The sequence below is a fragment of the Ornithorhynchus anatinus genome, chromosome 20 (genome assembly GCF_004115215.2).
Source record: "Ornithorhynchus anatinus isolate Pmale09 chromosome 20, mOrnAna1.pri.v4, whole genome shotgun sequence".
NCBI classification, from domain to species: domain Eukaryota; kingdom Metazoa; phylum Chordata; class Mammalia; order Monotremata; family Ornithorhynchidae; genus Ornithorhynchus; species Ornithorhynchus anatinus.
This window is the reverse complement of record NC_041747.1, coordinates 17,962,136-17,988,750: the sequence shown is the minus strand read 5'-3', so window position 1 is coordinate 17,988,750 and position 26,615 is coordinate 17,962,136. Positions and strand designations below refer to the sequence as shown.

The following is a 26,615-nucleotide window of genomic DNA, read 5'->3' as shown; positions in this document are numbered from 1 at the left end:
TTCTCCCGGAGGAGACCGGCCTCGCCGGACCCTCGAGCGACGCGCCCCTCGGCCAATCGGAAGCGCGCGCCTCTCTTGCCGTCGGCCAATCAGAGTCGAGCGAGGGGGCGGGCCCTCCAGCAGGAGCCCGGCCTCGCTGGACCTTCGACCGACGCGCCCCTCGGCCAATCGGAGGCGGGCGTCTCCGGCCGTGGGCCAATCGGAGCGGGGCGGGGGCGGGCCCTCCGGCCCCTACTTGAGCGCCCTCGCGCGCGCCGGCGGCCGTTGCGCCTGCGCGCTGGGTAGGGGGGACCCTGTCAGGGCAATGGCCGTCGCCAGGGCCGCCATTTTCTGCCTGACCGGGCGGCTCCGGGCGTCTTCCTCCTCCTCCTCCTCCTCCTCTTCTTCTTCGTCCTCCTGCCGGCGCCGGCTGGTCCTGCCCGGCCGGGCCGCCTTCCCGGGGGCGAGGAGGCCGCTCAGCGCCTCGGCCCGGGCCTGGTAAGTCCCTCCTGCCCCCCCCTCCCTTCATAATAATAACGTCGGTATCTATTAAGCGCTTCCTAGGAGCAGAACGCTGTTCTGAGCGCCGGGGTCATCAGGGGGTCCCACGTGGGGCTCCCAGGCTTCATCCCCATTTGACAGATGAGGTCACTGAGGCCCAGAGAATAATAAGGTTGGTATTTGTTCGGCGCTCACTAGGTGCAGAGCGCTGTTCTGAGCGCCGGGGTCATCAGGGGGTCCCACGGGAGGTTCCCGGTCTTCATCCCCATTTGACAGATGAGGGGACTGAGGCCCAGAGAATCATAACAATAGGGTTGGTATTTGTTAAGCGCTCACTAGGTGCAGAGCGCTGTTCTGAGCGCCGGGGTCATCAGGGGGTCCCACGTGGGGCTCCCAGGCTTCATCCCCATTTGACAGATGAGGGGACCGAGGCCCAGAGAATAGTAATAATGATGTTGGTATGTGTTAAGCGCTTACTATGTGCCGGGCACTGTGCTCAGCGCCGGGGGAGACACGGGGTCATCCGGGGGTCCCACGGGAGGCTCCCAGGCTTCATCCCCATCTGACAGATGAGGGGACCGAGGCCCAGAGAACAATAATCATAATAATAATGTTGGTATTTGTCAAGCGCTCACTAGGTGCCGAGCGCCGTTCTAAGCGCTGGGGGGGGAGATACGGGGTCATCGGGTGGTCCCCCGGGAGGCTCCCGGGCTTCATGCCCATTTTACAGATGAGGGAACTGAGGCCCAGAGAAGAATAATAATAATGATGATGTCGGTATCTGGAAAGCCCTGCTCTAAGCACTGGGGTAGAGACAGGGGAATCAGGTTGTCCCACGAGAGGCTCCCAGTCTTCATCCCCATTTTACAGATGAGATCACTGAGGCCCAGAGAAGAGGAGGAATGATGTTGGTATTTGTTAAGCGCTTACTAGGTGCAGAGCGCTGTTCCAGGCGCTGGGGCAATGAGGTGGTTCCACGTGTGGCTCCCAGTCTTCACCCCCGTTTTACAGATGAGGGGACTGAGGCCCAGAGAAGCGAAGCGACTCGCCCACAGTCCCACAGCTGACACGGGGCAGAGGCGGGATTCGAACCCGCCACCTCTGACTCCCCAGCCCGGCCTCTTGATGATAATAATGTTGGTATTTGTTAAGCGCTGTGTGCAGAGCGCTTGTTCTAAGCGCTGGGAGAGAGAACAGGGGAATCGGGTCGTCCCACGGGAGGCGCACAGTCTTCGTCCCCCTTTTACAGATGCGGGGACCGAGGCACAGGGAATAAAAACAATAATGTTGGTATTTGCTAAGCGCTCACTCTGTGCCGAGCGCTGTTCTAAGCGCTGGGGGAGGCACGGGGAATCGGGTTGTCCCACGGGAGGCTCACAGTCTTCACCCCCATGTTACAGATGAGGGAACGGAGGCACAGAGAAGTGAAGTGACTCGCCCACGGTCACACAGCTGGCACGGGGCAGAGGCGGGATTCGAACCCACGACCTCTGACTCCCCAGCCCGGGCTCTTGCCACTGAGCCGCGCTGCTTCCCTGAGCAGGGAATTCAATAGTATTTCTTGAGCGCTTACTATGTGCGGAGCACTGCGCTGAGCGCTTGGAATGGACAAATTCATTCATTCATTCAATAGTATCTATTGAGCGCTTACTATGGACTGAGCGCTTGCAACGGACAGATTCATTTATTCAATAGTATTTATTGAGCGCTTACTATGTGCGGAGCACTGGACTGAGCACTTGGAATGGACAATGCGGCAACAGCTTCGTTCATTCAGTAGTATTTATTGAGCGCTCACTATGTGCGGAGCACTGGACTGAGCGCTTGGAATGGACGCATTCGTTCATTCAGTAGCATTTATCGAGCACTTACTATGTGCAGACACTGTACTGAGCGCTTGGAATGGCTAGTGCGGCAACAGATTCATTCATACATTCAATAGTATCTGTTGAGCGCTTACTATGTGCGGAGCACTGCACTGAGCGCTTGGAACGCACAGATTCATTCATTCATTCAGTGGTATTTATCGAGCCGTTACTAGGTGCAGAGCACTGGACTGAGCGCTTGGAATGGACAGTGCGGCAACAGATTCATTCAGTAGTATTCACTGAGCGCTTACTACGTGCAGAGCACTGGACTGAGCGCTTGGAATGGACAGTTTCATTCAGTAGTATCTATTGGGCGCATACTATGTGCAGAGCACTGCGCCGAGCGCGTGGGATGGACGGATCGGTAACAAGAGACCGTCCCTGCCCTTTGACGGGCCGTGGCGCTCAGCGCAGCGCTCTGCGCTCGGTCAGTACCGTGAAGACTGAGCGGGAGGAGCCCCGCGAGCCCGTCGGCCCGCGCCACTCCGTCCCGCCTTCCTCCCGGAAAGGAAATTCCCGGCCCCTTGTCCCGGGAATTATTGGGAAGCGCCCCGCCGGTCGTTGCCCGAGCGGGCACGGGAGTTTGTTTTCGCTCTGAAATCCCGACCCGTGCGTCGCCGAATCGCTGGCCCGCCCCAACCGCCTGTTTACCTGCCGGGTGTAGAAAAGCCAAAATAAACCTCGGCCCCGGGTCTTGCTCCCGCCCGGAAATGGGAAAGGCCCGACCGTCCTGGAGGGGAGAGATTCGAGAGCCGCGCCGGCTCCGACCGATTCGCGGACCGGGCGGGGATTCATGACGTTGGGATCTGTTAAGCGCCCACTGGGTGCCGGGCGCCGTTCCGAGCGCCGGGGGAGAGACGGGGTCATCAGGTGGTCCCGCAGTCTTCATCCCCGTTTGACAGATGAGGGGACTGAGGCCCAGAGAATAACAACAATAATAATGTCGGTATCCGTTAAGCGCTTACCAGGCGCAGAGCGCCGTTCTAAGCGCCGGGGGAGGATGCAGGGTCATCCGGTTGTCCCACGGGAGGCTCCCAGGCTTCATCCCCATTTGACAGATGAGGGGACTGAGGCCCGGAGAAGAAGAAGAAGAAGAATGTTGGTGTCTGTTCATCGGGAAGGACTTCACTGAGAAGGTCTTAAAGTTGAGAAGGAAAGAGGAGGAGCGCGGCAAAGGAGAAAGATCTCGGAATGGGTGGGGGGGGGGGGTCTCACACAGATAGTCGTTCGTCGTCCTTCTGAATCGATGAATTGTATCCGTTGAGCGCTCACTGCGTGCAGAGCGCCGTACTGAGCGCTCGGGAGAGTACGGAATACCAGACACGTCCCCCGGCTCCAACCGACGCAGAGTCTGAAGCACCAGCGATATCTCAGAAAGATGCCTTAAAGCCCGAGATCGCCCAGTATGTTAAAAGCGCATTTTTCTTTATTTCTTTTTTTTTTTTTTTTTTTTTAGCTCAGAAGACAAAATAACCATCCACTTTATAAACCGTGATGGCGACAAATTAACAACTAAAGGCGAAGTTGGTGATACCTTGCTAGACGTCGTCGTCAATAATAACCTAGACATTGATGGATTTGGTGAGTAAATTAAATCAGCTCTAAAAATGTAGCAGTGAAGATCATTTCCTCGTGTCTCCAGGCTCTGAAATCGGAAACCTCCTTTCTGACTGACTTGTACCATAATATGCGTGGGGACCAAAAAAAAGCTCATCTGCTAAAGGCCCGTATTTTATCAGGCCAGAGACCTGTCCGTATTGCCGTGCAGCCGGGCGGGTTTAAAAAACCTCCGCGCCCGCTGGCGCTTCACGAATCCCATAGGAAGCCGAACGGTCGTCCGAAGAAGCGGAGCAGGAGAGACGTTATTTTTTTCTTTAAAGGGATTAAGCGTTCACTGTGCGGCAAGCCCTGCCCCAAGTGCTGGAGGAGATAGGTTTATCAGATGGGATACGGTCCCCGTCCCACGTGGGACTCAGCGTCGGTGAGCTTTCCGCGGGAAAGCCGGAGGGCTCCTGTTCTAGCTCACCCCATTTAACTGGCGAAATGGCACCTGAATGCGCGACAGAGAGGCGTGCGGCATTCCCCTGCCCAGAGTCTCCAAATCTCCTCAGCGTGCACTCGTTTCTGACCCGTAATAGCTTCTGCGTGAGACTTTTAGATCTTCCTTGCAGGTGGACGGGGAGCGGGGCGGTAGGAATGTTTTTCCGACCCCGTCCTGAGCCCCCGGAATGTTTTCGTATTTGATCTTTGAAGTTGGCCTTTCTAAGAAAAGCAAGCCAGCGCCAGAGCTCCGGAGGGAAACGTGAAGGATGAGGGAGGTTAACGTGAGGTGGGAGAGCGAGGAAATTCTCCGATCGTCGTCGCCTTCGGCTGTACCGCTCGCCTCCGGTGTTGGAACGTTAAACTGATCTCTTCCGATCCACCGAGCGGTCAGCCGTACCCCTTGACGTGATCTGACGGGGACTGAACCGATCCCCCTTCAGCTCGCTAGGGAGCCCGTCGAAAGCCGGTGCCCCGTTTTCGGGGCGACGGCGCAGAGCCCGTCTAACTTCACTCTCCGTGACGGATGCCTCTGAAGTCGAAAGGAACCTCTTCAAATGCTTCTTGCGCGGGGAGCAGCGTGGCCCGGCGGAAGGAGCGCGGGCCCGGGAGTCGGAGGACGTGGGTCCCGATCCCGGCTCCCGCCGCTCGTCTCCCGTGTCGCCGCGGGCTGGCCACTTCACCGCTCTGTGCCTCGGTTTCCTCATCTGTAAAACGGGGTTTAAGACCGTGAGCCCCTCGTGGGACGACCCCATCACCTTGTATCTACCCCAGCGCTCAGAACGGAGCGTGGCACGTAGTGAGGGCTCGACGGATGCCGTCGTCGTTATTACACTGCCGTCTTTCTGCTGTAGTTCCTGTGTGCGTTCCTGCCATCCCTGTTTGATTCCAGTGGCCTCATTTATCATCGGTCCATCTCGGCGTGTGACAGAACCGATCCGAGGACAGGGCGTTCCCTCAATTTCCTCACTCTTTGGACAGTGGCGATCTCATCCACCCACGTAGGTCATTGACGTCCATTTCTTTACACGCGCCGTCGTGATATTCCCGTCCGTCCTCCTCGGCTCCGTTCTTTAACCGGGTTGGTTCTCTCGTCCTCCGATTTTTGTTTCCTTCCTTTCTCTGGCCGCTTCCAGAGTGCGTTCGACGTCCATTTCGGCTCTTTCTGCTTCCCGACCTCTCACAGTAGCGCGTCGCCTTCTTCCTTGGTGACGTTTTTAATCGCTCTCCCCATTTCCTCCGGTTCCTTGTCTGTGAGACTAAGGGCCTCAAATGAGTTTTCTGCACGATCTTTAAATGTAAGGGGGATGTTCGCGACGGCGCATTTGCGCGTGTCGTCCCGCCCCCCCCCCCCCCAATCCCGTCCCCTCTCCCCCGACGATCTGGCCGTCTGTTTCATTAAGAAAATCAATACCGATCCCCCCAAACCCCCCCTCCTCTCGGCCCCCTTTTCGACTTTCCCATCCTTCTTCCCGGCAGCTTCTTCACAGGAGATGTCCTCAGGCGCCACCCCCTCCACGTGCGCTTTGTGAAAACTCTCTCCCCTCCCCTCCTGAAGTATCATCTTGGACCGCTCGCTCTCCATCGGCTCCTTCCCCACGGCCTTCGAGCGAGCCCACGTCTCCGCCGTCCTTAAAAGACCCCTCCTTTGATCTCACGGCCCCCTCCGGTTACCGCCCCGCCTCCCTCCTACCCTTCCTCTCCAGACTCCTCGAGCGGGCCGTCTACGCTCGCTGCCTCGAATTCGCCTCCTCCGCTTTGCTCCTGAACCCCCGCCGCGGTGGCTTCCGCCGCCTTCCGTCCGCCGAAACCGCCTTCTCGGAGGTCCCCGGCGATCTCCTCCTCGCCGGCTCCAACGGCTCCTACTCCATCCTCATCCTCCTCGACCTCGCAGCTGCCTTTGACGCCGTCCACCGTCCCCTTCTCCTCAACGCGTCGTCCGGCCTCGGCGTCGCTGACTTGGGGGCGAGAGGTTGGTGGCGAGGTAGACGAGGACGGGGTAGGGTAAGAAGGCGCGAAGCGGACATTTGGGAAATACTAAATAACGCCGATCCGTCTACCGGAACGAGCCCCGAAACCTCACCACCTCCAAGATCTGCGTCTTCTCCCTGGGTCGCACCCTCCCCGACTCCCACCTCCGCACCGCTGCCCGCGTAACCGCCCGGGTGACTTCCGCCCTGTTGACTTTCGGACCCGACTCTCTCCGACGGTGGTCCAGTCTCCCCTTCCTCCCGTGTGCGATTCGTTCGGCGTCGCCCTCCCCTTTAAAGATCGGGATCGCGCCTTCGAGGCGGACGGTGCCCCGCTCTCAGAGGTGAATGGAGCCCCCGCCAGTGGACTCCCCCCCGGCCCTCCGCGACCGTCTCCCTGAGATCCCGATTTCCGTCCCAACTGTCGGCTTCGCTCCGCCTCCCCGTTGGAGGTTTCCCCCGTACGGTCTCCGCCCCGGTGAGCGACGGGGGACGCCGCGAGGGACGGACGGAGCTCGGTCCGGTCGCAAAGAGCCGGGGACCGAGGGGATCGTCTGGCGCCGCCCGGCCCCTCTCATCCCCGCCGGCTCAGAGGACGCGGCGGGCGAGCGGGCCGGGAGGAGGGCCGCCCGTCACTCGGCGGACACCGGGTTTTCACGGACGAGGGGGAGGGCGCGCTTCATAAGCGAGACCGGAGGCACGGGAGTACATGTTTATCATAGCAACGCTTTTGGGACCGGAAGCGTAGCGGATAGAGCCCGGGCCCGGGGGTCGGACGGTCCCGGGTCCCGTTCCCGGCTCTGCCGCGCGTCCGCCGCGTGATCTCGGGCGGGTCGCTCCACTCCTCCGGTCACCTCTCCCGCAGAGCGGGGATCGAACCCCACGTGGGACGGGGACCGCGTCCGACCCGATCCGCCCGTGTGCGCCGCGGCACCCGGGACGGCGCCCGGCGCGGAGCGAGCGCTTTAATACCACCGTCGTCGTCTCGCCGACTCCCGAGATTCATTAGAGGAGACCGCTCCGGGCCGCTTGTGGCGGCGACCGACACCCGGGGGCTCACGGTCTGAGGGAGAGGGAGAGCGGGGAGAGGGTCGCCGTTCTGCGGCCGAGGAGGCGGAGGCGCCAAGGGACTCGCCCGGGGTCACCCGACGGGCAGGTGGCGGAGCCGGGGTCGGGACCCCGCGTCTTCCGGCCCCCGGCCTCCCGCGCCCTCGCCGCGTCCGTCTTGAATCCGTCCTGAAGGCGGCGGGACGGATCGCCTCTCGAGAATTCAGAGAAGCGGGTGCGCTAGTGAAAAGCCACGGTCGAGGCCGAGGGCGCTTAGTGATTTGAGGTCAGGTGAACGTTCGGGAGAGTTGGAGGAGATGATGACCCTGATGGTTCAGTGCAGCCGAAGGGCTGTCGGACTTTTTCGTCGCTAGGGGGCAGTTGGGCTTTGCTCTTTGAATTCTGAGTGAACCCGTACAGAAGAACAGCTTCGGGAACTTCGGAAATCTGTTACTGCATCGTGGGTTGTGCGTTTGCCTGCTTTCTCTCCCCCTGTTCTCTCTCCCACAGTCTCTCCCCCCTCTTCCCCTCTCCCCCCTCTTCCCCTCTCCCCCCTCTTCCCCTCTCCCCCCTCTTCCCTCTCCCCCCTTCCTCTCTTCCCCCTCTTCCTCTCTTCCCCCCTCTTCCTCTCTTCCCCCTTCCTCTCTTCCCCCCCTTCCTCTCTTCCCCCCTCTTCCTCTCAGTTTCTATGAGTGAACCGGCACAAAAGAACAGCTTCAGGAATTTAAGAAAATCTGTCACTACGTCATGGATTATGCGTTTGCCTGCTTTCTCTCTCCCCCCTTTCTCTCTTTCCCCCTTTCTCCCTTTATCTCTCCCCCTTTCTCTCTCCCCGCCTTTCTCTCTCCCCCTTGATACGTCTCGAGAGAAAACGTGCGAGTGGAAGGAGTCGGACCACCGGTAGCTTATTAACCGATTAGACGAGAGCGGTTTTTAACCGTGCTCTCGTAATGTTTTTTTACTCCAGGAAATCAGACGGTATCTGAGGACGCTGCTTGGGTCTGCGTTTTAATAAATAGCTCATATCCGTGCCTCCCGACCGAGTTCTCCCCGGGCAGTTCCTCTAGAGCTAGGCGTAGGGGAGCCGAAGAAGTGGGGAGAGGCTCTTTGTGAAGTCTGTATTTCAAGCGGCCGACGGTGCCGACGGTGAAGTCGCCTGGCGTGACGCCCCGCCCCGAGGGAGCGCTCGGCGAATGCCACCGACCGCCGTCGCTCCCCTCGAGGACGACTCGCCGAGCCTCGGCCTCGGGCCCCCGGGCCCGAGGCCCCGTGCGGGGGAATCGATGGGAGGGGTCGACGGCGCGACCCTCGCGCTCCCGTCCGGAGCGGTTGCGTTCCCGCGGGGGTCGTGGAGGTCGGGCGGCGAGGGCCCGAGTGACTGCAGCTTAATGATGGATAACGTCGGGCGCCGACCCGAGCGGATGGACCGGGTTGGACGCCGTCCCTGTCCCGCGTAGGGGCCCCCCCCCCCCATCTTACAGAGGTAACCGAGTTCCAGAGAGGTGGAGCGACTTGCCCGAGGTCACACGGCAGACGAGCGGCCGGGCTCCGGCTCCTTGGCTTCTCCGCCCACGCGGGTCAGGGGATCTTGTAGGATCTTGTAGGAGGTCGGGCCTCAGCCCCGGATAGGACGGCCTCGGCGGGCGCTTGAGAAGCGCCTCCCCGACCCCGGCATCCGAGGTGACCCCGCCGCACCCTCCGGCGACCCACTCCGTTTCCAGAATGGCAGGTGGGTTTCTTCAGACTCTGGGCTCCTAGCGGCTAAGGGAAGGATCCCGCAAATAAGATGGGGGTTAAAAATAAATAAATAAAACCGACGGCGCCTCGGAAACCCCCTTTCCGACGCGTCTCGACCGAGGCCGAAAACCCGGGCGAGAAATATCTCTTCCGAAACGGTCCCCGTGTGTGCGGGCGGGATGCCAAACCCGGACAGTGGGAAACGTGTCACCGGGACGCACGTTAGGGCTGGAATGACCGTTAAACAGACGGGAAGTTCCGTTTGAGAGACGCCGGGTACGTTTCCTGGGAAGAAACCACAGATCTGGCAAAGAGGAGGGAGGCGGCGGAGGCGCGGCCCCGTGGGCAGGGCGGGGCTTTGGGCGTCGGGACCTGGGTCCCGATCCCGGCTTCGCCGCCCTGTCTGACCTTCGGCGAGACGCTTCTCCGCGCCTCGGTTCCCTCCTCTGCGAGATGGGGGTTGAGTCTGTGAGCCCCGAGTGGGACAGGGACCGCGTCCAACCCGATCTACCCGCGTCCACCCCAGCGCCTCCGTACGGCGTCCGGCACGTAGCGGCCACGTTGCAGACGCCGCTGTCGTCGTCGCTGTTCTTATCGTCCTGGGCGGGGGGGCCCGTCCGCTAATTCCGTTGTACTCTCCCGAGCGCGTGGGACGGCGCTCTGCACGTAGCGAGCGCTCAGCAAATAACATCGGCTGAAAGAGTGTACCGTATGGAGGTTGTAGAGTCGTCCTCTGGTTCGGAGTCGGTGCTGTCGGTGAAATTATTGCCGGTCCGTCGGTCCGTCGATGGGACCTTTTGAGTCCGCCCCGTGCGGAGCTCTGTCCCGCGTCCTGGGGGGGGATTAATAGAGTTAACAGAAACGGCGCCTGCCCTCGAGCAGCTTGAACTCCGGCAGGGAAGACGGATGTAGAAACGAATAACGGCTGAGGAGGAAGGCCGAGTCGCATCTGTTGGTGAGCGCGTAGCGGCGGGTGTCCAGAGATGGGACGGACGGTCGGGTCGTCGGTCCGTCACCCGAGTTGTCGGTTAGGCGACGTGGCCTGGGCGAGACGAGGAAATTGAGGCATTTCGGGAGGGCTGTAAAGACGGGGAGACTTTTCCTCCGCTCCCCCGCCCCGCCCCGCGCGCACGTGTTTATCATTCCGTTTATTCACGATGTGCTTATAATTATTTACATCCCTGCTACCGATGCCCGCCTCCCCGCGTCCCGGACCGCGAGCCCGTCGCGGGCGGGGGTCGTCTCCGTTGCCGAGCGGTACCGCCCAAGCGCTCAGCACGGGGCTCCGCGCCCAGCGAGCGCTCAGTAAATACGATCGAACGGGTGCGGTCTCGGAGGATTCGAAAGGGGAGGGAATTCCGGGCGGGAGGCGGGGAGCGGGCGAGGCGTTTCTGTCGAGGGACTCGTCTACCCGCTCGGTGGAGATACGGAAGTGCAGCGATGCCGACCCGGGGCCGATAGCTTGGGTCGAGAGCGGGCGGTAGCGGGGAGGGGCCGCCCCACGTGGGACCGGGACCGAGTCCGACCCGATTTGCTTGCATTCCCCCCCCCCCCCCCCCCCCCCCCCCCCCCCCCCCCCCGCAGCGTTTAGTACGGTGCCCAACACGTAGCAAGCACTTAACAGATACCGTCGTCGTCATTCTCATCATCGTTAGCGCCGTGCTTCACGTAAGGTAGGAGGGAAAGTGTCCTTCCCCCAGAAACTGCCCTTTTCCTAAACCCGTGAGAGCTGGAAGAAACAGTCCCGTTTGCTGCCGTCCCGCCGTCTGGACTCGGACTTAAATCGCGGTGCGAAGTCTGTAGGCCTGTCGGGTAGACGGTGGCGCTTACCGCGGGCCAGGTGCGTGCCGGCCACTGGACTGAGCGCTCGAGAGACCGGGACGGCGCCATCAAAATAGATCGTTTGTCGCAAGTCGGAGCCGGTTCTCCCCCCCCTTCTTAGGCTGCCCCTTCCGAGGCGGAATCCGGGATCGCTCCGGGGTTCCTCGACACCCCCCCCCCCCCCCCAATTCCGAGCTATCCCGGGCGACGGACCTCGCCGCCGCCACCCTGCTCGCTCCGTCTCCTCCGTATCTCCGGTCCCGCTTCAGCCGAAGCCGTCTCCCGCTTGGCCGCCCGCCCAAGGCGCCGCGCCGTTGCTCTGGGCTGCGATCTGTGGTCGGAGCGGTTAACTCCGGCCGCGGTCACGGAGCGGTTTGGTCTTCCGAGGCGACCGGGCTGTGGCGTGGCTGGATCCCCTCCCGCTTCCACTGCTCGTGGACCTTTTTTTTTTTTTTTGAAAAAAAAGGTATCGGTACAGCCCCCGCTCCGTGTCAAACCCTGTCCTGAGCGACGGGGTGGACCCAAGTGAATCCGTTGGGACGCAGTCCCTGTCCCGCAAGGGGCCCGCGGTCCAAGTAGGAGAGCAGAACTGAGTCACAGAGAATTTAAGCGACTCCCCCGAGGTCACACGGCGAGCGGCTGGCGAGAGCTGGGATTAGAACCCAGGTCATCTGACTCCCGGGCCTGGGCTCTTTCCACTAGGCCCCGCCGCCGCCGCTTCGGAATTCTCTGGAAGAAGTTAACCGGTCCCCCCGACGGGTGGAGTATATTCTCTCTACCGAAAAGCTCGCGGTAGAGTAGGAAGATGCAGAAACTTGTCTCCCCGTCCCTATTAGGAGATCGAAGGGCTTCCTTTATGCGACTGCGAATCGGGAGATCCGGTCTCCAGTCCCGACTCCGCAACGAGGCTTTAGGCCAACAGTTCTTCTCGTTATCATCGTGCCGAGCGCTCATTCTGGGTCGGGCGCCGTCCTAAGCGCTGGAGCAAATGCAGGTTAATCGGTGGGGCTCACTGTCTAAGTAGGAGGAGGGAGAAGCGCCGGAGCCCCATTTTCCAGGGAAGGAAACTGAGGCCCGGAAGAGTGGAGTGACTCGATCGAGGTCCCGGAGCAGGCGGGCGGCAGGGCCGGGATTAGAACCCGGGTCCCCCGGCTCCCGGGCCCCTGCCTTTTCCCGGCGGCCACGCCGCTCCTCAGCGGCGAGGGTTTCCCACCGAAACCTCTCCGTCCCCACCGAGACGGCCCGGTCCGGCGGGAGTCGCGGAAGACAGCTGGCGGAGACTTCGGTTATGGCGCCGGGGCGGCGCGTCGGCACTGTGCCACAGAAATGAATTCTACTTGTTGTAAAAAAAAAAAAAAAACGAAACAGAACACCCAGACCTCCGCGCTACCCTTCACCGGGCTATACCCCTGCCTGCCCGTATGTCGCACCCCTCGCGCCCCACCGGGAAAGTGCCTGACGGTGACGGGAGATGGCTCGCGGCATCGTGCCGACCGCTGCCAGTCCGCCGAATCCCGGCCTCCGCCCTCTTCCCTCGATCTCGACTTCGTCGTCGCCGGGTTAAGCGGCGGGAAAAGTCGAATCGGACCCGTACGATCTAAAAGGGGCGAGAGGAGGCGATGAGACGCGAGCGGGAACCGGGTAAGCGTAGCAACGGTAAGCGTGGGCGAAGCAGCGTGGCCCCGTGGACGGAACACGGGCCCGGGGGTCAGAGGGACCTAGGAGGTTCCGGTCCCGGCTCCGCCGCTGTGAGGCCTAGGGCAAGTCATTTCGCTCTTCTGGGCCTCCGTTGCCTCGCCTGTGAGATGGGGGTCGGAGGGGTCGACCGCGCGACCCTCGCGCTCCCGTCCGGAGCGGTTGCGTTCCCGCGGGGGGTCGTGGAGGTCGGGCGGCGAGTGGCCCGACCCCGATAGGGCCCGCGCGACTGCAGCTCAGTGATGAATAACGCCGGGGTCCGGTTAGCGCTTACTAGGCGTCGGGCGCCGACCTGAGCCGATGGACTGGGTTGGACGCCATCCCTGTCCCGCGCGGGGGCCCCCTCCCCCCCCCCCCCCCCCCCCCCCCCAGTCTCAAAGAGGTAACCGAGTTCCAGAGAGGTGGAGCGACTTGCCCAAGGTCACGCAGCAGACAAGCAGCGACGGGCTTCTCCGCCCGCATGGGTCAGGGAATTTTGTAGGAGTTCGTGGAAGGCCCCGGGGCCTCCTACATTTAACTTTTCCGGGCCTCCGTTGCCTCACCTGTAAAATGGGGATTAAAACTGAGACAGGGAGCGACCTCATTATCCCGAGTCGACTCCAGCGCTTAGTACAGTGCCTGGCACGTAGCGCTCAACACGCGCGACCGCGTACACGTATACACAACATACACACCTCAGCAACTGAAAGCAGGGCACGCCGCTGTCGCCGAAGCAACGGAGAGTCATCGGGTCCTTCGCCGGTCGTGGCCGGGCCCCCTCGGGTCAACCGTCCCAACTTGTCGGCGCCGTGAAAGTCGGGCCGGCGGGCTTCCGCTCTCCCCCAAGCGCCCCCCAACCCCTCGGACCCGTGATCCGGAGGAGGGGCGCCGGCCTGCCCCGGGCCTCCGTTTCCCACGGCCGGCTCGGCCGCCGCGGGTCCCGACGCCCGCGTCGCAAACGCCGGGGGGGGGGGCGGCCCCGCCGGAACGGCGCTCGGCGTGGGTGTCGGCCATCCGTCTCGGTGATTTTTCTCTTTCTAGGTGCCTGCGAAGGTACTCTGGCTTGCTCGACCTGTCACCTGATCTTCGAGAACCGCGTGTACGAGAAGTTAGACGCGATCACCGACGAGGAGAACGACATGCTCGATCTGGCCTACGGGCTGACGGACACGTAAGGCCGACTCCAGAGGGGAGGGAGGGTCGCGGGATCGTTGGAAAACTTGGCCGCTCCCCCGGGTCGGCGCGGGCGCCCCTCTGGGTGACGGGTTGGAGGATGGGCAGAAGGTGCGACTTTCTGCCTCGCGCCTGGGAGGACTCTGTTTCTCCGAGGGCGACGGGAGAAACTCCGTTGCTCCGGCAGCGCCGAGCCGGAGAGCGAAAAGAATGTCTGTCGTGTGCCGACCACTCGCTCTCTTCGTCGGCATCGCCGGGTCGCGGTGTTCCCCCGAGGGCACGTCTGCCGCGATGGCAGCCGCCTTCCTTCCCCGTCGGTCTCCCCGGTTTTTGCCTCGTTCTGCCAGAAGGATAGGATGTTTCAGATGCGAGAGGTACGGGGATGGCCGCCGGCCCAACCGCTCCTCTTTTGGACATCCTCTTTCGGATGGCTTTTCCAACTGCGGGCCCCGTCGAGGCCCCGGGACGTCGCTGACCCTCAGTCAGTCGGGAGCCCCGCGGTCTACGGACGGCCCGGGACCAGAGTGGGCGGTTGCCCCGGGCACCTTAAAAAAAACCCCATCAGGGAGACCCGAGCCCAACTCACCGAGAAACCTACTGCCGTTGACTCGCGAACTGCCGCCGTACTCGGCGTGACTCTGGGGAGAAGAGGATTTGAGTGGAATCGGAGGGAGCGAGAGAACCTTAAGTTCAGATTCCGCTATTTACATCACCAGGGGCCTGTCGGCGTCTTAGAGAGTGACCGTGACTTTTGCGTGTCTTAACCTCTCGCTTGCCGTCTCTCCAGAGGGTGCGCGGACACCAGACGGCGAGGCCGGTGATGACTCTTGGGCTCTAGGAGAAAGGATAGGGAAAAAAGAGAATATTGAAAACCCCAGCTGAAAGGAGATTTTCGAATTTTATTTTTAGGTCATTCGTGGCGACTCTGACCCCCGTGTGGGACGGGGATTGTATCCGGCCTAATTACCTTAGGGTGCTTGATACATAGTGCATGAGGATAACTATAGTAAATAATTTATTGCCCGTCCTAGCCCCGCCGCGCGGTATCCCAGCTAATGAGGAGCTGGCTGAGCTCAGGAGCTCCCTTCCCTGAATTCTGCAGAAGGTAATTTTAATTATACTCATTTTTGCCCTAAAATAAATGCTGTGTATATATGTTGGGTTTTTTTTTTTTTCCCCTAACAGATCCCGTCTGGGCTGCCAAATCTGCTTGACCAGAGCCATGAACGATATGACCGTCCGAGTCCCCGAAGTGGTGGCTGACGCCAGGCAGACCGTAGATTTGGGCAAAAACTCATAGAACGCGGTCCCTGGGGATGATTCCCTCAGATTTTGACCAAGCGTTTCTGTAACGTGATGGGACCTTGGAAGATTAAGTTCGTGTGGTTAATACGCGCTGGTATTGATTTTAAATGCTTGCCGTCTTGATTCGCCTTGATCGATCAACGATACTTTACGATCCCGAAAAATTAGGCACTGTTATATTTTTGCATTTTTCCGCTTTAAAAATTTTAAAAGTTTCGAGAGTTTAAACGGGTTACTAGACAGAACGTCGTCATGCGCCGCTAGTCGTATTTGAAATGTTTGCCGGGATCGAACAGGCTGTTTCATTCAGAGATGGATCGAATTGTTTTTTTTCCAGAAGCTAGGGCGACGAGGCGTCCTATTAAGACAGCAGTCGGCCGAACAGACGGGTGTCGCGGTACCGAAAAAGCCAACGCGTTCTCAGCGAACGGCTTCGTTCCTATCGGTTTTAGAGCAGATTTCGTGGAGAATTATCTGCCTTCGAATACGATTTACAGTCTGGTCAGATTGGGGCTCAGAATGATGTGAATTTGAATATAGGCTGCGGCGGAAATGATCGATCCTTGAATTGAGACAGGAGGAATACTTGGAAGGACAGTGAAATTCTCTAGTACGTTCCCTTCCAGGGGAGAAATTTTAAACTTTTTTGTAATTTCGTCTCAGTCTCTCCCAGAGTGGAATCCTCTCCCGTAATCACTGTGCTTTTTTTCTGAACGTACGCTTAGAGGAAGGGAACCCAGAATGACTTTCTGAGGACCTTTCGGCTATTTACTCCTCGCAGTGCCTGGAAACGGCCGTGGAAGGGAATTTTAATTCCCTACTAGATTTAAACCGTAAAGATCGGTCCCGTCGAGCCCCCCTACGTAATGCCGATGAGCCGCCGACAGTGAAACCCGGCGAATCTCAGAGGCCGCCTCCGTGCTGGGGAGCGGGCGATCGGAATATAATAGTAATCAACGGGGCCCGATAGGCGCTGTACCCTACGCCAAGCGCTGTCCTGAGCACTGGAGCAGCTACAGGTCACGTTGGACACGGCGCCGGTTCCGAACGGGGCTCGCAGTCTCGATCCCCGTTTTACGGATGAGGTGGACGAGGCCCAGCGACTCGCCCGAGGTCACGTGGTGGAGCCGGGATTAGACCCCGCGACCGTGCCCGCGCCCTGCCCACCCAGCCACGCCGCTTGCCTGACGGCCCGCGGTCACACAGCGCGAGCGAGACGGCAGACGGACGGTCGAGCACGGTGACTCACGACCTCGGTCGGAAGGGCCTTCCTCGACCAAGGGAGCCCGTCGAGAAGCAGCCTGGCTCAGCGGAAAGAGCCCGGCCTTGGGAGTCGGAGGTCGTGGGTTCGAATCCCGGCCCCGCCACCTGTCAGCCGTGTGACTCCGGGCGAGTCGCTTCTCTGCGCTTCGGTGACCTCACCTGGACAAGGGGATTAAGACCGGGAGCCCCACGTGGGACAACCTGACTACCTTGTATCTCCCCCAGCGCTTAGAACGGTGCTTGGCACATAGTGAGCGCTTAACAAGTCCATTATAATGATTATCTGACATATTGCCAAGCGTATTTCAGCATTTCCTCCCCCAGAGCAGGGCCTTGCCATTCGGGCGGGGGACGTGGGAAGAGCTCTTCTCCCACCGGTCGGTGCCGACGATCCCTTTCCGTGTGTGTTTTCAGTCGTCCCGAATTATCGTCGTCACTTTCGCTAAGCGCCGACCGTGTGTCGAGCACTGTCGGCACAAGTTAATCGGGTCAGACGCCGCCCCGCCTGGAGCTCACGGTCCAAGTAGGAGGAAGAACAGGTATTGAATCCCTATTTTGCAGTTGAGGCGATCGAAGCGGTTTTTGTTTTTTTTTTTTTTTTTAACGGTGCTTGGGTGGTTACTGTGTGTCGAGCGCTGTTGTGAGTGCTGGGTAGAAGCACGTTGAACGGGTCCGACACAGCTCCCCTCCCGCCTGGCGCTCACGGTCTAAGTAGAGTCCGGTAGTGAAACTTGCCCGTTTTTTTTTTTTTCCCCCCCGCGCAGCAAGGAGAAAATTTTTCTCCTCCCCAGCGTCTGGGGTCTTCGTACCCGAAGGTAGTTGATAGTCTTTGCTTCAGTTTTCATTTGTTTTCATCTACCGTCCTGTAGAATCCCTTTGCACATTCTGGGTCGGACTATTAAAAAAAAAAAACAAACAACTCTGCGGGGCTGTAATCATTTCAGTGGGAGGAAGAGATCGCCCCTCTCGACTCTGTGCGACCTGGTGATGCGTCGTCTAACCCTCATGGGTTCGAATGCCGGCTCTGCCACCCGTCTGCCGTGCGACTGTGGGCGGGTCACTGTGCCTCGGTCACCTCATCTGGAAAATGGGGATTGAGACCGGGAGCCTCACGTGGGACAACCCGATTCCCCTGTGTCTGCCCCAGCGCTTAGAACGGTGCTCCGCACGTAGTGAGCGCTTAACAGATGCCGACAGCAGCAGCGTCTCTGACGGCCGGGATGCTGCCCGGATTTGGGAAGTAGGGCGACCTAGTGGAAAGGACGTGGGCTTGGGAGTTGGGACCTGGGTTCTAATGTGGGCTCCGCCCCTGGTCTGCTGTGCGACCCGGGGCGAATGTCTTCGCTTCTCTGTGCCTGCATTTCCTCACCCGTAAAATGGGGATTCAGTCCCACCCCCTCCTGTGTAGCCGTGAGTCCTGCGTGGGGCGGGGACCGTATCCCACCTGATCATCCTGTACCTGCCCCGGCCGTTGACGCGTCCTCCGCGCTCAAGTACCGTAATTAATCATTTCGGACTTTCTGACTCTCACTATCGGTAATGTACTCAACGCTAGTCATCCCTTTCTGCGTTTGGATCGTCCCACTCGAGCCTGAACTCGCGCCAGGAAACGACGACCCGCTTCGTGGGGGGGGGGGGGCAAGAGAGAAAATGGGTCAATCGGTGGCATCTGTCGAGCACTTACTGTGTGCGGAGCACCGTGCGAAAAGTGCCGCGCGATAGAGGCCGGTAGACGCGATCCCTCCCCGCGAGGATCTTACAGTCCACGGGGGGAGACGAGCATTAAACCATTTCCTCTAAGTACCGTGGGGTGCGTAGCTAAGAGGAGCCCGGCGCAAATGTACAGAAGAGCGGAAAGAGTGAATTCAGTTCCTAGAATCGTCCAGGTAATTGCAAATGTCTCTAATGGTCAGTTCAGGCCTTCTTTTCAAATGATTGTACGTTTCAGTCTCTCTGCCATATCCCGGAAGAACCCGAGACTTTCTACCTTAACGGATACCGCTCTAAGTGGTGGTGATATTGAAAATTAACACGGTTTCCCGGAGCAGTCGTCTAAATATCAGGTTTTCTAGGCTCTAAGGCTCCTTGAATGGAAAGGCACGCTGACTGTCCTTTATCGTCGTCGTCTTCCGACGGCCGTTCCGCCGAGCGAGTTCTGAGGACCCCTTCCGTCTCTCCACGTTTCACTTTCCAGCTCGGGTTTTGGGGTAGAAGAAGGGTCTGAATGAGGAGCTTCATCGATGGCGTCGCGTCTTTACAGTCCAGCCGTCACAGTATCCCGACTCGGCGCCGAAGTCTGAAAGCCCTGAATGCCGAGAGAATGTAGTTCCCGTATTGACAAGGTGCTTTCGCCTTTTAAACGTTTTTTTTAAGTCTCCTCTACCCGGAGGGTTTCTTCCCCAGACGGATAAACGTCCGTGCGGTGATCTTAGTTGTGCAATAAGACTGCTTTAACGAGCCAGAACGTCCGTCACGTGACAGCAGGCTGTTTCCAACTGACGTTCCTCTCTGTTTATACGTCTGTGGAAACCGAAACACCGACGATCCATCCAGCGGGAGAGCGTTGAAAACCGCCGGCGATCAGTAATCTCCGGCTTCAACGGAAACGAAGTAGCGAAAAAAATAAAGGCCTCCACTTCCACTGAAGATGCTGTACAGTAAGAAGGATCATTTATTCCCCCAACGATGATGGGATTATTAATTTTGCCAATAAATAGTCTATCTAATTCTGTTGGTTGCACTGCCCTTTTTTTTTTTGGCCGGGAAATGAATCTCTAGTTACTGAATTTCTAGTCTAGTCAATGAATTTAGAGAAGCAGCGTGGATCAGTGGAAAGAGCCCAGGCTGGGGAGTCAGAGGTCATGAGTTCGAATCCCGGCTCTGCCCCTTGTCAGCTGTGTGGACTGCGGGCGAGTCACTTCACTTCTCTGTGCCTCAGTCGCCTCATCTGTAACATGGGGATTAACTGGGAGCCTCCCGTGGGACAACCTGATGATCCCGTGTCTACCCCGGCGCTTAGAACAGTGCTCGGCACATAGTGGGCGCTTAACGAATACCAACATCATTATTATTATTAGTCTTCGGAGCTGGAGAAGTTGGTGCCGGTGTTGTCAGCTGCGATGGGAGAGTTAGGCGGAGGGAAGATGAGGAGTTCAACTCTGGACCCGTTGAGTGCCGCGGCCCTGGTGAGAAGATGAAATTGGAGATCGCAGAGGAGATTAGAGGCTGGCTTTTGTGATGTTGATTGGGTGGTCATAATAATAATGGCATCTGAGCGCTTGCTGTGTGCAAAGCACTGTTCTAAGCGCTGGGGGGGTACGAGGTGATCAGGTTGTCCCACGTGGGGCTCGCGGTTTTAATCCCCGTTTTCCAGACGAGGTCGCTGAGGCCCAGGGAAACGAAGCGACCGGCCCAGAGTCACACAGCTGACAAGCGGCGGAGCCGGGATTCGAACCCATGACCTCCGACTCCCAAGCCCGGGCTCTCGCCACTGAGCCCCGCCGCTTCCCCTGCAGATGCGCTAGTTAAAGCCGTAAGAGGGGATTGATGTGGGTAGGAATGAGAAGAGGGAGATGGCCCTTAAGATCCAGCAGCGAGGTCTAGGGAAGGGCAAACGTTCGAACACGCGCACACGCTCCTATTAGAAATTAAGCGTCACTTTAGTTGTTTCTAAAGGAGACGTTTCGATGCGGACAGATCTGCCTTCCGATTCTTAAGAATGAAGAGTAGCTTTTCATCAAGTCGATCCTGAAAATACTTCAAAGTAATGTGAATTTGGGTTGAGAAGTAAACACGCTGTAGCCATTTGACCAAATGAAGATCAAAGGTGACGTTTCGTAGCGTCCCTCCTCCGTCTGCGCTTCGGACCCCATTCGTCCCTCCACTTCCGAAAGGAGCCACGGGTACGATCCGGATTTTGGAACCGGGGTCCCCCGCGCTGACCTGGACGACGTCTTTGACCCCGGGGATGATCCGGGGATACTTTGGCCCTGTAAGCGCCTTTCGAATCGGGAAGTTGGCCGGCGGGGCTGCGGCGTGGTGGGTCTCCGGTCACCCGGGAGATCTTGTCGAAGGGTCACCTGGGATTTGTAGGGGAGAAAAAGAGAAAACCACACACTTCCCCCGGAACAAGCTCGACTCCTCACCTCTACTTGAGAGGGCGGGGAAGTCCTGGGTGGAGCCGAGCCCCCGAGCCGCCCTGGGTGGGAGAGGAAAGCGGTCGACTCTTGCTTTTTCCCGCCCCGATCCTGGGCGAGGGCGGAGCTCCTCAGACCTCTCTCTACGTAGCGAAGCCCCGATCCCCCTAAGCCGACGAGGACGTGGGCCGGCCAAGCAGCGGGCCTGGCCATCTGACTCTTCCCGGTCTCAGTCCTTGATTTTAGATCGTAGTTTGAATTGACCTTCTTGCATTCTACTCAGGCGTACGTATGGAGCGCCCGCCGTGGGCCGAGCCCCGCGCGGTACCGCAGGGTCGGCGGACGCGTTCCCGGCCCGCCCGAGCTCACGTGTCCCGGGTTGAAATATCGCTCGTTGGCGGACGTGGTTGATCGGGAGTTTCTCAGAGGCCGTGGGCAGAATTTCCCTTCCGGGTTCCGGCCGGATTCCCCACCGCTTTCGTCCGGTCGTATTCACTGAGCGCTCGCTGCGGGCAGAGCGCCGTACCGAGCGAGCGCCTGGGTTAAGGCAGGGCTACTGAACTGGGCCCTGGGGTACGCGCAAGCTAACGGGGGCGGACTGGTTCACGGTCTCGATCCCCATTTTACAGAGGAGGTAACCGAGGCGCAGAGGAGCTGAATGACTTGCCCAAGGTCACACGGCAGCCAACCGGCATTAAAACCCACGTCCTCTGACTCCCAGGCCTGGGCTTTTTCCGTTGGGCCGCGTTTCTTCCCTGAGATTTCGGGCGCATCGCCTCCATCCAACGCGGGCCGGTGTCGGATGGGGGCCGGTGACGCCCTGGAGCAGCAGCAGGAGCTCAGTTTGGGGGTGAGCGGCGGGGGGATCGTCATCCCATTCCCCCTCTCCCCATCTTCCTCGACTCTCCCCCCGTCCCCAGGGAGACCTCGGGCAGGAGAAATGCCGGCCTGCGGTGGGGGCCGCCGAGAGCATTTAAGACTCCCGAGGAGACTCCGAGGACCCTTCCGAAGACCCTCCGAACGCCTTCGGGGAGGCTGACTCGCGAGACTGGTCTTTGGTGACAAAGTGGCAAACGTCTCGACGTGCTGCAGTCATTTTGTCGGGAGAAACGATTGAGAAACGTCGACCGCCGCGGCGCGTCCCTCTAACGAACCGTATCTTTAACTTTCGACGTTTGTGTCGATTAGGTATTTATAACGCGAATACGTCAATGTAGATGATGTGATGACTGGTGCCTGTTAAGCGCTTACCATGTGCCGGGCTCTGTTGCCAGTGGATACGTGAATCAAGTCGGACGCAGTCCCTGTCCCACCTGGGGCTCCCGCTCTTAATCCTCGTTTTACAGATGAGGGAACTGAGGCACAGAGAGGTCATTCATTCATTCGGTCATTTATTGAGCGCTTACTGTGAGCAGAGCACCGTAGCCAGCGCTCGGAAAGTACAATTCGGCAACAGGTAGAGACGATCCTCTCTTCCCACTCTCGACGATCGGGTCTCCGCTCTCGACTCCACCCTCTCTACTCATCTCGACTCTCTCGCCCCCCCCTTTCCCTCCGCCGCTCTCGCTCCACTAACCCACAGCCCCGGATCGCCTCCTCCGTCCGCCTCCTACGCTCCTACGCTCGAGCCGCCGAGCGCCGCTGGCGGAAGTCCAAGCGCCGAGCCGACCTCACACACTTCCAATTTATCCTTTCCTGCCTTAACTCCGCCCTCTCCTCCGCCAGGCAAAGCTGCTTCTCCTCCCTCATCGACACCCACGCCCGTCACCCCCGCCGACTGTTCCGGACCTTTAACTCTCTCCTCGGGCCCCCTGTTCCTCCCCCTCCCCCATCTCTCAGCCCCAATGATCCGGCCACCTATTTCCTCACGAAAATCAACACGATCGGGTCTGAGCTCCCCAAAGTCACCCCTCCGCCTCTCCCCTCCCCCCCACCGACCCCCTCCCCTACTTTCCCATCCTTCCCTGCGGTATCCTCAGAGGAGATCTCCTCCCTCCTCGCGAGTGCCACCCCCTCCACCTGCGCCTCGGACCCCATTCCCTCTCACCTTCTTAAAACCGTCGCCCCTGCCCTCCTCCCTTCCTTAACCTCTATTTTTAACCACTCGATCTCCGATGGCTCCTTCCCCTCTGCCTTCAAACACGCCCACGTCTCCCCCGTCCTAAAAAAACCCGCTCTCGACCCCACTTCCCCCTCCAGTTATCGCCCTGTCTCCCTACTACCCTTCCTCTCCAAGATCCTAGAACGAGTCGTCTACGATCGATCCTTAGAATTCCTTAACTCCCGTTCTCTCCCGGACCCCCTCCGATCTGGCTTCCGTCCCCTCCGCTCTACCGAGACCGCTCTCTCTAAGGTCACCCGTGACCTCCTTCTTGCCAGATCCGATGGCTCCTACTCCATTCCGATCCTCCTCGACCTCTCTGCCGCCTTCGACACCGTCGACCATCCCCTCCTCCTCCGTACCTTATCTCACCTCGGCTTCACGGACTCCGTCCTCTCCCGGTTCTCCTCTCACCTCTCCGGCCGGTCATTCTCGGTCTCCTTCGCCGGAGCCTCCTCCCCCTCCCATCCTTTAACCGTCGGAGTTCCTCGAGGGTCGGTTCTTGGCCCTCTTCCGTTCTCCATTTACACTCACTCCCTCGGTGAACTCATCCGCTCTCACGGCTTCGACTACCATCTCTACGCAGATGACACGCGGATCTACATCTCCGCCCCCGTCCTCTCCCCCTCCCTTCGGGCTCGCGTCTCCTCCCGCCTCCGGGACGTCTCCACCTGGATGTCGGCCCGCCACCTAAAACTCAACACGAGCGAGACCGAGCTCCTCGTCTTCCCTCCCGAACCCGGTCCGCTCCCGGACTTCTCTATCACCGTCGACGGCGCGACCGTCCTTCCCGTCTCTCGGGCCCGCGATCTCGGTGTCGTCCTCGACTCGTCTCTCTCGTTCACCCCGCGCGTCCTATCCGTCACCGAGACCCGCCGGTCTCACCTCTACGATATCGCCGAGATCCGCCCTCTCCTCTCCACCCGGACGGCTACCTTACCGTTACGGGCTCTCGTCATATCCCGGCTAGACTACCGTGTCGGCCTTCTCTCCGACCTCCCTCCCTCCTCTCTCGCCCCGCTCCGGTCTATTCTTCACTCCGCCGCCCGGCTCATCTTCCCGCAGAAACGCTCTGGGCGTGTCACTCCCCTTCTTAAACAACTCCAGTGGTTGCCTATCGACCTCCGCTCCAAACAAAAACTCCTCACTCTAGGCTTCGAGGCTCTCCGTCACCTCGCCCCTTCCTACCTCTCCTCCCTTCTCTCTTTCTACCGCCCACCCCGCCCGCTCCGCTCCTCCGCCGCCCGCCTCCTCGCCGTCCCCCGGTCTCGCCCGTCCCGCCGTCGACCCCCGGGTCGCGTCCTCCCGCGGTCCCGGAACGCCCTCCCTCCTCGCCTCCGCCAGACCGATTCCCTTTCCCTCTTCGAAACCCTACTTAAAACTCACCTCCTCCGAGAGGCCTTCCCAGACTGAGCTCCTCTTCTCCCTCTACTCCCTCTGCCGCCCCCCCTTCGCCTCTCCGCAGCTAACCCTCTTTTTCCCCTTTTCCCTCTGCTCCTCCACCTCTCCCTCCCCATCCCCACGGCACCGTACTCGCCGCTCGACCGTATATATTTTCGTCACCCTATTTATTTTGTTAATGAATTGTACATCGCCTCGATTCTATTCAGTCGCCATCGGTTTTTACGAGACGTTCTTCCCCTCGACTCTGTTTATTGCCATCGTTCTCGTCTGTCCGTCTCCCCCGATCAGACCGTAAGCCCGTCAGACGGCAGGGACCGTCTCTATCCGTTGCCGACTTGTTCGTCCCAAGCGCTTAGTACGGTGCTCTGCACATAGTAAGCGCTCAAATAAATAAATAAATACTATTGAATGAATGATCTACCCGACAACGGACTCACGGTCTAGAGTGGGGGAGACAGACGACAGAACAAGTAGGCATCAATAGCGACGATATAAATAGAATTATAGATATATACACATCATTAATAAGATATAGAATGATAGAATAAAGTCAAGTGACCTGCCCAAGATCACACAGCGTATACTTCCTACAGTCGAGTACGCGACGCTGGGGACTTAGGAATCTTCCCCTCCAGACTGTAAGCCAACTAGTTGTGTCTGCCAGCTCTGTGTTGTACTGCGCTCTCCCAAGCGATTAGTACAGTGCTCCTCATACAGTAAGCGCTCGGTAAATGCCGTCGACTGGAAGTAAAGTATTCAACGTCGGTTCCGGATCCGGTCGCCCGTTTGGAACACCACTCCCGTGATGAAATGGGTTCCGACCGGGAGCGATCCGACTCGCCGGTCTCCAGGAACCCCCTTCTAAGTCCACCGGACTTCCCGTCGTGAAAAGTCGCCTTTCGGCAGGGATGACTTACACGCCGGGCTTCGATCTCTCATTACCTAGAACGGTGCTCGGCACGGAACAGAGGCTATCGTCGTTATTCCCGAAAATGAGAACGCACGCCGACCTTAAGGTAATTAGGAGAGGTCAAAAGGGCAAGTTGGAAGCCCAGCGCCGAAGACAGTCATCTCGAGAAACCCGGAGGACGGCGCTGAGCGAGTCCTGCGGAACATCTCATTAGATTGCAAATTCACCACGAGGGGTTACGTTTTTTTCCTCCCTTCTTCCCCCAGCTCCCGGTAACGGTGTTCTGCCCCAAAGCGACAGATCCCAATGTAAAATCGAGCATTCCGTCATCGGACGTAAGGATGTAGAGAAAGAAGCGTATTTGCTGGGGGTGAAGAAGAGCAAAGGTTGACCTTTGCGGTGAAAGAAAGAGAAAATGCCAGGTGCCCGCTGGTGAGAGATCGTGACCGTGGTGTTTATCAAGCACTTCCTAGCGCCTGGTAATAATAACGTTGGTATTTGTTCAGCGCGTGCTACGTGCCGAGCACCGTTCTAAGCGCTGGGGTAGACACGGGGGGGGGATCAGGTTGTCCCACGTGGGGCTCAGAGTCTCAATCCCCATTTTCCAGATGAGGTCGCCGAGGCGCCGAGAAGTGAAGCGACTCGCCCAAAGTCACACGGCCGACAGGCGGCCGAGCCGGGGTTCGAACCCGCGACCTCTGACTCCAAAGCCCGGGCTCCTGCCACCGAGCCACGCTGCTTCTCTGTAGTACTGTGCTTACGCTGGGGTAGGTAAAACAGATTAAATTAGAAACCCGGGGACCTGTCGGTGCTTTCGACTCCCCGTCGGATCGGCGCGCTCTTCGGCGCGCTTCCCTCCAGGTAGAAGCCTGCGTCGTGGAAAGGATTGTTCAGTGCAGGGATGCGATAGACAGTGGGGAGAGTCATCTTGCGAAGGACCTGCAGAACGATTTCATGTGGGCTCGGGTGCTTCTCCCCAGAGTGACCAAGTTTTCCTGAGCTAACGCTTAACAGGAAAACGCGATCAGGAAAAGATCTCCGCGTCGTTACTCACGGACCCACTGTCCCGCCGTCCCTCTTCCTTTTTTTTTCACGGTATCCGTTAAGCCCTTACTATGTCCCGCGCGCGGTAGCGAGCGCGGGGATAGATTCCTCCATTCAGTAGTATTTACTGAGCGCTTGCTATGTGCAGAGCGCTGTACTAAGCGCTTGGAATGGACAGCTCGGCAACAGAGAGAGACGATCCCCGCCCGGTGACGGGCTCGCGGTCTAAACGGGGGAGACGGACGGCGGAGCTGGTTTGGACACGGCCCACGCGGGGGCCCGCCGTCTCAATCCCCGTTTTACAGAGGAGGTGGCTGGAGCGTAGAGAAGTGAAGCGCGGTCACACAGCAGGCGAGTGGCGGAGTCGGGATTAGAACCCAGGTCCCCCCGACTCCCCGGCCTGCGCTCTGTCCGCTGGGCCCTGCTGCTGCTTTAAGCTTCTCCGGGTTGCTTTTCCTCCAGGTCCCCGAGACTGCCTTCGGAAAGGCCAAAATGCCGGCAGTTCAGTAGTTCGGACGAACCCTGTGATGTTTGCAGCTGCAGATTCGCATCTCACCCTCCCTCGGGACAGAGAAGGGTCATCGACGCGAAAAGCTTCCGAGACCCTGCCCCGGTCAGTTCGGCGACACCCTGCAGAGAACG

General features: G+C 59.2%; 1 protein-coding gene across 1 annotated transcript; it reads left to right on the top strand.

Moving 5' to 3' along the window:
• The first annotated feature begins 269 nt into the window (after nucleotides 1-269).
• FDX1 (ferredoxin 1) lies at nucleotides 270-15,424 on the top strand. The gene is made up of 4 exons (XM_029048282.2): nucleotides 270-477; nucleotides 3,805-3,929; nucleotides 13,679-13,808; nucleotides 14,996-15,424. Exons 1-4 carry the CDS (start codon nucleotides 305-307, stop codon nucleotides 15,108-15,110), a joined length of 543 nt encoding a protein of 180 aa, XP_028904115.1. The 5' UTR covers nucleotides 270-304; the 3' UTR covers nucleotides 15,111-15,424.
• The last annotated feature ends 11,191 nt before the right edge of the window (nucleotides 15,425-26,615 follow it).

What these genes read in the sequence shown, in the direction of transcription:
- FDX1 (XM_029048282.2), top strand. Translation starts at nt 305, where the DNA reads ATGGCCGTCGCCAGGGCCGCCATTTTCTGCCTGACCGGGCGGCTCCGG. An exon ending in CCTAGACATTGATGGATTTG is followed by an intron (nt 3,930 to 13,678) that starts GTGAGTAAATTA and finishes TTCTCTTTCTAG; the next exon opens with GTGCCTGCGAAGGTACTCTG. An exon ending in GCCTACGGGCTGACGGACAC is followed by an intron (nt 13,809 to 14,995) that starts GTAAGGCCGACT and finishes TTCCCCTAACAG; the next exon opens with ATCCCGTCTGGGCTGCCAAA.